At 35.5% G+C, this 10,883-nt stretch overlaps 1 protein-coding gene across 2 annotated transcripts; it reads left to right on the top strand.

The window, feature by feature from the left end:
* Positions 1 to 38: 38 nt before the first annotated feature.
* Positions 39 to 9,943, top strand: LOC117571997 (tsukushi). Of its 2 annotated transcripts, none has more exons than XM_034254509.2 (7): positions 39 to 399; positions 6,371 to 6,560; positions 8,352 to 8,495; positions 8,665 to 8,875; positions 8,953 to 9,138; positions 9,249 to 9,404; positions 9,488 to 9,943. In XM_034254509.2, the coding sequence occupies exons 2-7, from the start codon at positions 6,372 to 6,374 to the stop codon at positions 9,637 to 9,639; spliced, it is 1,038 nt and encodes a 345-aa protein (XP_034110400.1). In that variant the 5' UTR covers positions 39 to 399; position 6,371; the 3' UTR covers positions 9,640 to 9,943. The 2 variants fall into 2 exon arrangements, with proteins under 2 accessions (XP_034110400.1, XP_034110399.1); XM_034254508.2 differs by having other exon boundaries at positions 40 to 399; positions 9,246 to 9,404.
* Positions 9,944 to 10,883: the final 940 nt, after the last annotated feature.

Raw genomic sequence — 10,883 nt, 5'->3', positions numbered from 1 at the left:
TCGTCGCCGTCGCTGTCGTTGTCGTCGGCGATTGCTTCAATTCCAAGTCTGCGGTTGAATTGAACGGGTCGGTTCCGGTGTTTGTTGCTCGTGTTCTCGTTCACGTTCTATATGCTGGTCGATCGGATCGGTACGATTCTGAAACGGACCAGACCCGTCGCTGGATGCGAAAATTCGTGTTAATTGAAATTCAACGGAAACTTGTGCCTGTGTCTCTGTGTGTGAAACGAAGATTTATTTTGTGCAGTGTCTGTGCTACTCGCATTTGAGAAATGATAATCCACTAAACGGAAACCCGCAAGAATATCGAATACGATCAATGAGTTTAAGGATTACCTTTTCATCTTGAGCACAACGCTTATTAAATGGGATTATACCACACAACTAGGATCACCTAAGGTAAAAGGAAAACCATTTAGAAATACATACGAAAAGTCATTTGTTTTCGAAACGTTATCAGCGTTGGAAGAGGTTATCACCAAGTCTCAAAGATTATGAAATATACTCGAATAGTATTGCTCTAGTGTTTCGTCCCTGAGTTTCTTATGTTCTTCAGTTTTATTTAGTTCGTCATATTTACGTTGCTCTCAAGTGAAGCTTTTACGCTTCACAACATAATGAATGAGATAAAAAAGTTAAATTGATTTCAATTGAGCAAAAAGTCGCAAGTGTGGCACGATTGCTGGGAACTGAAAGTGAAAAACAGACTTATAAATGGAATGGTTAGGCATTTCCTAAACTACTAAGCGATATTTTCTAATTAATATAAATATAAGTTTTCTTATTTAAACTGAAGTAAAAATTGAGCTACAAACGCTTCACATGTGTTGAGTTTTTTATTTACGATAATATAATTTTCTTCTAACAAAATAAGCGTAAAGAAGAGCTAAAGTAAAAGCGTCCCATTATCATAGAGTTCGAGGTGCCACCTGCCTTATCGTGTAATGGTTCTTAATCTTTATACTCGCAATTACTGTTGGAATAGCTGTGTGTGCCATAGCCATATACTACTTAGCTTTAAGATAATACTTACTATGACTCTGTTCTTTAATGACATTCTGTTCAAGTTAAGACGATTGTACGTGTTGGAACAGGCACTTGAGTAAGTGGTTCATGATTTTTTTTATTTTTTTCTATATCATGAATCATGGAAAAATGTGATTTTCTTTTGAATGTAGATTATTAGATTTTAGCAAGAAATGACAAAATTATAATTTGACGTATGTTATGTATGTTATACTTCTTGAAACCGATTAGTTTCAGCTTAGTTTGTTGTTATTTATGTGGTTTATAATCTCGCAAGTTATTTTTAAATTTTGGTGACTTATAATTACACTGTTGACAAAGTAATCTTCAAGAAATATGAAATATGATTTGCCGTTTAAAAATACCATAAAATTCGTATTGCTAAAATCAATGTTAGAAAACATTTTAAGTAAGATATTGTTTTCTTAATTATTTTACGTTTTTACATTAGAAAATTAAAGGTTCAAAAAATGTCGGATTTTGTTGGTGATATTTCAAATATTATTTTTTTAATTTTCTGGAAATTTTCTTAAATAAATATTACAAATTTGTATACTGTTGTATTACCAAAAATTTTACTAGACTGTTTTTTACACACACTCTAATCATCTAATACAAGATGAACACAGAATATTCTCCACATTAAAAATAATCTGCTGTTAATAATTCTTCATCAAACTTCTTCCATAGTGATTAATATGAAGATCTCGTATTTCACCTTTATCTTTTCCCCTTTTTTTCGCTTTTAGACAAATCTTTCCCGACTGTTTTGTATAATGCTTATTCGGAGCTTATGACACATTTAATTCTTAGTCTTCACTGATGGGTTCCTCAATTAGTGCAATGGTCAGCTACGAGTGTTTTCTGCTGAGGCAGCTGCTCTCTGGGGGAATGTTTTCTTGATTGCGTTTAATTGAAATAAATGGGCAACGTTTTTATTATACTACAAAACTTGCATGCTTCCATATTTCTGCTGCTGCTGTTGTTGTTGTTGTTGTTGTTGTATTCAATTAATTTCAGTTGGCTCTTAACTTCAAGTTGAAGCGTTGTTTTCGTCATTGTTTTTCACTTGCCAGCAGACAGAGTCTGATAAAAAAGCATAGAACTTTGTTTGTGTGTTGTGCACTTGACGCACGCTCGATAAGATTCAGTGACAGTTAAAGACAGTAGAGTTTTCTCTGGCTCAGTGATGCCCCTTGAGTAAAAGCCTCTTGCACGTATACACGCAGTGTTTCAACACACTCGCAGTCTAAACAAATAAATCTTTATCACACGAAGCAGCAGCAAAAAGATACAAAATAAATCTTCCATAAACACACACGCACATACATCACACACTCGCACACACACACACTCAGTTTGTACACACCTGTTGAGGGCGGGCGAGGAGTGGAACATAGAACATTCGCATGACGCCCACAAAAGTGTGACAAGGGGAATCATCGGAGCACATAAATCCATTCACAAATGTTTAGAATGTTATTAAAATATTTGAAACTAATTTAAAGTTTTTTCATTTTTACATTTGTCTTTCTATATATATTTTTTATGGTATTTTATAGTATTTAGAATTTCATTTTTTATAGATGTTTTTTTTTTTTTTTTTTTGGTTTCGTTGTATTTTTGTTGTTCGTTTGTTTCTTATCCCATAATCGCTTGCTTAGCATCTGTTTGCCTATAAACATAAATAATTTTTGGTTTCATATTTATCATTAGCCAGGCTGTAAGCCATTGCCTGACACATTCACCCCGCCCATCAAAAATGTGTATAGATAGCGATGGTATACCTCCATCTCTTCGGATCTACATATATGTTAGATATGCATTTTGTTTGAGAACTGTCGAGCATTGTTTGGTTTGCTTTTGCCTTTTCGATTGAGCCTAATATATAAATAAATATGGCACAAAATGCGGCCAAAGTGGAAAAAAGCATAAATCCGTATGGAGGCTTTTCCCCCATTTTTCGTTTCATTTTCATTTTCATTTGGATTTTCATTTCATTTTAATGCCACCTACATAACGTATAAGGCCATCATCATCATCATCGAGGGGAAGGAGTAAAGTGTGCGCTATCTCTGAACTCTTTTACGGCCCTTGAGCTATCCATTTGGCATCCGTTTGGCCCTTTTTATTGCCAATTCTATTGAATTTAAATCGAACAAATGTTCCTCCCGCCACAACATGTTGCGACGCTCCCCTCCCCATCCATCTCATCTTTATATCTGGCCAATCCCAACCCCGACCCCAATCTTTCATTTTTCCTCTAATAGAATGGGTGAAAAGTTATTAAGCCGAAATGAATAAAAAATTGCTGTGTGTGCCATAAGTTTGCAGTTGCTCGCTTGTCTCTATTGTTGTTCTTTTCCTGCTTTAAATGTTGAACCACAAAAAAAAATTTAAATTAAATTTTGAAACAAATATATGGCATATATAAGTAAGTATTTATAGCCCATATTGCCATAGCTCATTGTTGCGGTCGCTGTCTGTGGAGATGTGTGTGTGTGTGAGTGTGTGTGTGTGGGGAAATCACTTCAATGCTTTTTCCCTCTTATTTTTCAGTTTCCTTATTTTTAATTCTATTTCGCCGATTCGGCAGGCGTCTCTAATGACAGAGGTACACAGACAGTGCGTCGTAACTGTTGGTGTACCTGAGTGAGGAGTTTGTTAAATGCTTTTTTATTGATATTGGATTTGGTAATAGAGTTTTTTATTGGTATTGATATTGGTATAAACAAAATATTAGTATTTCCTCTTTATTGCTATTTCATTAGTATTAAGATTGATATAAACATTGGCGATCGAATAGTTGAAACTCTTCTTCATTGACTTCCCCAAAAATAAATAAATATTTTAAGAGTGAAATTCGTATTAGTATTTTTGTTGTAAGATTTGCAAAGATGTTTTTATTTGCATTACTTAAAGATTGCTTGAAACAAAAATATATTAGTAAAATTGACATTAACACAATTATCTTTATTTTGACCTTGACAATAATGTAATTAGCTGAGACATTGCAACATTCATCATAATTAATTCAAGCTACATTTCTATAGACTGTTTTGAAATATGAATATTATTATTATTGATGAGAGGGGCCAGAGTGACTAAAACCTTCAGCCTAACTTTAGGAATATCTTTACTATTACTCTAATGTTTGTATTCAGATTATCACAAAATTGGCATTCATCATTAATTTCCATTTTTGTCACATTCGCATTTATTGCCCACTATTACTCACTTCTTTACAATCTTTTACCTATACAACAAATCTTTAATAACTTTGGCTTCCATTAGACTAGAACTTCTAGCACTTTTCTCATTTCCTACACCGTGATAACTTATCTAGCCAGGTCCACACACTTATCTACGCCACTGTCTGCGCACATTCCTCAACTCTTTGTCAATTGGGGCAGAGTAATTTCTGGGCAGAGTCCAAGAAGAATGGCTGACAAGTGCTCGCAGGAAATGGAATCACTTTGCCATGGCTTCGACTTTTCCATTTTTTATTGGCCAAGCGGGAATCCGTTTTATTTTTTGCTTTTCCTCGATATATTTACACATTTATTATTGATTGCTTTGCTGGCAGTTTGTTGGCGTTCTTTTTTTCTGTTCGCTGAGTGTTATCGGTTATAGGGCGACATTAAGGCCATGCATTATTGTTCAGACTTGAAACGGCTTGGCAAATGACTTATTGCGGCACTCAAGACTAGATATGTCGAAGAACCCATTGTCGTCGGTGGCTCATACATCATTCAGCCACACAATAAGTTCTCGACAAATAGGACAAACGATTGCGCTTTGTATACCCTGCGAACAATGGCAGGCTACAGGGTATGTGGCAAGCAATTGAGAAATATTTTTTGGTAATTCGATGCGTTTGTTTGTTGAAAAAGCTGAACTTGAGACGCGAATGTCGCAAATATGCGAAACCTTCTTTGGAGGTGACTACGCTCCTCCGCCTCCCTATCGTACCTGATATTTTGCGAAATTATATAAAATAATAATAACAAGTTAGTCATAAACAAAAGCGTTGATATCACGCAACTGTTGTGCATTTCGCTGAGCACAACTCACAGAGAACAATGTGGAATCGACCTCTGGCTGCACTTTACCAAATTGCACTTCAATGGGGCGTGACAGCAGCATAAACAAATCAAACTGGCGGCTGTGAAAATTGCATTTCCTTTCGCTCGATATCAATACAACAAAATGTGTGTTTGAAAAATGCATTAGCTCAGATTATCAAAAGCACATTCACAACAATTCGAGCTGTTTTTGCTGATTTCATTCATCAAAATTTTGCGAAAAATGCTCGAAACCGTTTTGTTTGAGTTTCGTGTGGTTTTGACACGTTTTCAACTTGCAATAAAAGAATCGCCATAAAGTTTGTATCTATATATGATTTATTGTGCGTTTCTGTTTGATGTTGTATCAAGAGATATAAACTTGTGAGGCGTAACATCGATAAGATAAAAGCTGAAAGCAAAAACCCAAAAAAAATAGAAAGAAATGGCAACACCTAAGACTATTCTAATTCGGATGTGAGTGAGTCAGCAAGCATTGCTGTTTTAGCAGGTGGTTGACAAATTTATACTAAAAATAAATTGCAAGTTGTAATATTGTTTTCATTGGAAGGGCGAGTGTTTTGTACTTATTGTTGAGCTTGTCATCACAATGAGTTTATCACACAAAGCATTTGACATTTGTCACTCAATTCCAGCTATCTTGCAGGGTATCTCTTGTCTATCAGTTTATGTGTGACAAGTTCAGCTTGATTGGCGCACAATGCGAACGGAGCCCCCTTGACACTGAGTGAAGGCATTACGGCGACATGGCGTATACGTAACGTGCGCATCACGCATACGCCATGGTGTGCGCGCTTCAATTCAATTGTTGGCCACAATTTAGCCGTAGTTCACAACTAATACAATTCACAGCCACGCCCACGCACTGATTGCCGCCCCCAGCAGCTGCTGCGCTTCATTGAACAGAAATAAAATAAAAACCCAAAACAATGACCCGACCCGAACCGATCGGGGGACTGATCCTCTCAATGGCGCGGCAATGATCTTGTAATTTGTTAATTCGAAACTAATTGTTTTTTTTGGGGTCAGGTGCGGCTAGTGTGCTAGTGTGCTAGTGGTCAGTGTCTACATTTAGTTTTATTTATTATTTTGCATTGAGGCGCGCTGCACAAATAAACAAACTAACGCCGAAAGCAAAGATTTATCGACTCGCGACTGATGAATCAGCTGGGTTTTACGGGATTTCACTTGCTATTGTGTCGATTGTTTTCCATTTCTCACTCTCTCTCTCTCTCTTGTTCTCTCTTTTTCCCTTTCAGCATGGAGCTGCGTTGCCTGCTACTAAACATTGTCTTCATATCCGTTGTGAACGCGATGCTGGCCTTTGGCTTTGTCAATCAGGATGAGGGCCGTCGATGTACGTATGGTCGCATCGAGAAGCTGATGCGTATACGCTGCCACGATATGGACCTCAAGGAGGTGCCACAGAACCTTAAGAGCTCCGTTGAGGTGAGTAAACAGCAATCATAAATTATGCAGCTGATTAAAGAGACCTTTTTGGGGTGTTTGGGTCAATTTGAGCCAATAAAAATCACATGACCCGTAGCTAATTCTCTTGTCTCATATCCCAGACCCCAGTCGGAATGTACTTGCTATTGCTGCTGTCTGCCAGCTCACTCACAACAACCCCTGAAACACATGCGAAAGTCAACCTAAATTGAGCTTAATTAAAGCATAAAGAAGTTGACTTGTTGCCCGACATAAATATATGTATTTGTTATGCATGTGCGTCGACCCCAAAGCCCATTGGGCAGCATTGTTCAGTGAATGGGTATATATGTACATATATGTTATTTGGCAGACAAATTAAGAATTGCTGAGAACTAAACCGCACAAAATTCTCAATTCAACGAACATTTGAGAATGTGGCGAAGAATTGCCAAGGAATATAGTAAATTAACTGACTTGTCTTTGACAACAATTAAAATTTATTCAATTCAACTGTTCGCAAACAAATTAATTAGTTCTTACAGTTAGAGCTTAATTCATTTTAAAATTTATATATACATTAGAATTGGCAAATGCAAGCAATTTAATTTAATGTAAGCTAAATTGCATTTTGGGTATTGCTTATATATTATTATTTACTTAAATACAAGAATATACTGCAATAGCAATTCGATAAAATAAGTTTGTTTGTTAGCTGAAATAGAAATTCCCTAACATACGTCATTGGTTGTTAAAGTAATCTATGTTTTCTACATTCTATAAAAATGAGACTCACCCATTTCCTGTCTTAGTGCAATGCATGAGACATGCCAATAAATAAGTTTATAGCTTACATTTTATATTTATTATTAATGTGTTATAAAGTTTTTAGAACCGTTATCCATACCCTTAATTTTAAAGCTAAATCACGAGATCGTGCAAATTTGCTTGTGATCAGATAAAAATTGTATAAGTTATGTAAGAAAGTTATGTTGACAATATAGTATATTTTGCAATCTATGCTATTTTTTAATAGTACTATATCAATATACCAGATAAAAATTGTATAAGCTATGTAAGAAATGGTTTTGTATGGTGGAAAATGGGATTTTGTTGCTTTGGTTGACAATCTAGTATATTTTGCAATCTATGGTATTTTTTAATGGTACTATATCAATATACCAAGAACATAGCACTTGATCCGTTACATTATTTTTTTGGTATATTGATTCGGTATTTTAATTCGGTATATTAATTCGGTATATCTTAGGTATAACACCGCACTGTTTTGTTTTTATTCAACATAGGTAGCGGGTATCTCAGAGTCGAACCCACTCGATTGTAGCCTTTTTACTTGCTTTAAATAGCAAACTTAGACAAAAAAAAATTAATTTTGTTGCTTTTTACTTTTTACTTAACTATTATTTATTTTGCTAAAATGGCCATAATTCTTTTCTTTTGCTAAAAACAATGTATTTTAGTTTTCTACTTGCGGAAGCAATAAATAAACTTTTCTTTTCACCGCATAAGTATTATGAAAATAAGCAATAAATGACATGAAAATAGAAAGTTATTTATATTTTCTTAAAACCCACTCTCTAAGTGAAATTATAAAATCAATAATGCAACAAAAGTAAAATTAAGTCGAGATAGAAAAGTTTTTCGCACACATATCCAAGGGATAGAAAATTCTTCCCCTCATGAATAAAAACATCATTTGATAAACAGACAATTTTCCCAAATATGACTCGACAAATTCGTAGAAAAGAAAAACTGCAAATCATAGTTAAATATTGTTCGATTCATTTACAGGTGCTGGACTTATCATACAATCGCATTAGGAAGCTGAGAAGTGGCTCGTTTCAGCGCTACACCGATGTGAAGTTTCTAATGCTGTATGAGAATATGATTTTATCGGTGGAGCCGGGCACATTTGAGCCACTCACCGCACTGCAGGTAAGCACCACTGACTGCACTCAAATGTCGCAAATGTCTAATTGGCGTGCTGGCAAATTGTAGTCGCAGTCATAATTGCGATTATCTGTTACGGTTTAGAGCAAGCAACTAACTAACTAAGTATGTGTGTGTGTGTGTGTGCATTGATCCATTGATCTATCTCTGACAGGAAGTCGATCTATCGAATAATGGGTTAACCACAATTCCCATGGAGCTGTTCCAACTGCCAAAGCTGCGCAATCTCTACATGGACAGCAACGATCTGAGGGAGCTGCATCAAGATCTGGCACTGCTGGAGACGCCAATAAGGGCGCCAATCGAATACCTGAATGTGGCCAATTGTGAGCTACACGATATACCCGATCTGGGCATATTGCCAAGTGAGTGTCTCCGAACATCGGAAATATCTTTATAGAGCCTTATGCTGATCATATTCGTATATTCCCATTTTATGTAGATCTGTGGCAGCTGAATGCTTCGTCGAATCCATTGAGCAACTTCGACATGAACAAATTAGGCAATTTGTGCCATTTAAGAGTCATCGATCTGACCAAAACACAGATCAGTCCATGCAGCTGCCAGCAAGTCACCAATCACCTCAGCGCATTGGGCGCCAGTCCACAATTTGTGCCCGTTTGCATGGGTAAGTTGCATGCTGCCTGTTGCCTGTTGCTGCAGCTGCCGAGCATCTTTTCTCGCTAATTTTGGCACATGACCAATACGGTTCTTGCTTTTTTTTCTATATTTCAGCAGAGGCGCTAGACAGCAACGCGTGTCCACTGAACTACAATCGCACCGTGGACTCGCCGACATTCCACAGTTGCCTGACCAGCGCGGAGTTGGCCGAGACGCGCGGCTTTTGGCTATTTGCCGCCGGCTGCTTTGGCGGCAGTTTGCTCGTGCTGCTAGGTGAGCGTACCTCTGCATCTGACATCTGTCTATCTATCTATAACTTTATATTTATCTCTTTCTCTCCACTTTTTGTTATATAGTATTTTGCTACTGCATCCACAGATGGCGCAAGAAGCGCAGAAATCGTCGCCTTAGCCAAGCGGCACAGAATCGCAAGCATTTCGTCATCTCGCCACGCAATGCCACAAATAATCGGCTGGAGGATCAACCCCTGCACTGTGATACTGCCTGATCATAACCATAACACATACTATCACTTAGTTTTATAAGCATTGACTAATTTATTAGCCTAGCTTTAGTTTGCTTTACTTAAACACTTAGCTGTAGTCTTGACTTCCTACCGAATTGCCATAAATAATTACCAAAAAATATAAAGTGCCTTGCTCATGCACTACTTACAAGTATATGTGCTAGTTTTAGTTAGTTTAACTTGAACTAATCGATAAGTTACCTAAGCATAAGTCAGCGAACCATCCAAAAAAATATATACAAAGATGACAATAATTTTAAATACAAATCTTAGTTAACAATGTCTACATGCGAGCATTTTTATTCTATTACAATCTAAATCAAATAAATATTTAAAAACAATGTTATCTCTTCTTTTTTTGAAATTCTATATTATTTTAAAACAGGTTTACATTAGAGACAAAAATATAACTACATATACAAAAATTATTTAACAATTTTGCTATCACGTTTAAAATAAAACTTATTTTTTAACATTTTTTTAAATTTTTATTAACAAGAATATTATGAAGAATATTCGAATTTGCTTTACAAAATTCATAGCATACTTTTGAGCAGTCTTTAATATTATTTCCAATGGCGCCTTAACATATGCAATAGTTTTGTAGCAGAAGCAGAAATGATAGCATAACGTTGGGCTTGGTAGTTAACAGATAACTGTTATATTACAGTGTTATTAGCTGTAATACTAATATGTTATAAGCAGTAGAATACTTCGTTATTAGTTTCCACCTTCGTATTTTTGCTTCGATATTTTAACCCAATTGCGGTTAAATTGAGATGAAGTGTTTTGGAAATATAACAATATACCATATGAATTGTAAACAGCTTTAGAATTAATATGCTAATTTTAGAAATTTATTTCAAGTTTCGTATTAGTAATAAAATAATAATTAGATTTCGTAAAAAAAGAGAAACGGTCTAAAAATAAAATCAATACTTAGTCATTTTGGCACCTTTAATTTATAATTTAATTGTAAACAGCTTTAGAATTAATATGCTAATTTTAGAAATTTATTTCAAGTTTCGTATTAGTAATAAAATAATAATTAGATTTCGTAAAAAAAGAGAAACGGTCTAAAAATAAAATCAATACTTAGTCATTTTGGCACCTTTAATTTATAATTTAATTATCAGCATTAAATTTCTTATGCGGTCTTTTCAAGAAAATTATGTAAGATCAGTGTGTTATATGCTGCCTAACGTAATTCTTTTTATGACCCTGTT

This window comes from Drosophila albomicans, chromosome 3 (assembly GCF_009650485.2).
Source record: "Drosophila albomicans strain 15112-1751.03 chromosome 3, ASM965048v2, whole genome shotgun sequence".
In the NCBI taxonomy this organism is placed as follows: domain Eukaryota; kingdom Metazoa; phylum Arthropoda; class Insecta; order Diptera; family Drosophilidae; genus Drosophila; species Drosophila albomicans.
This window is presented reverse-complemented; position numbering and strand designations above follow the sequence as displayed.

Bases quoted from the DNA above. Each gene is read 5' to 3' on its own strand.
- LOC117571997 (XM_034254508.2), top strand. From the start codon at position 6,372: ATGGAGCTGCGTTGCCTGCTACTAAACATTGTCTTCATATCCGTTGTG. The intron at 8,496-8,664 runs GTAAGCACCACT...TATCTCTGACAG, and splicing joins AGCCACTCACCGCACTGCAG to GAAGTCGATCTATCGAATAA. The intron at 8,876-8,952 runs GTGAGTGTCTCC...CATTTTATGTAG, and splicing joins CGATCTGGGCATATTGCCAA to ATCTGTGGCAGCTGAATGCT.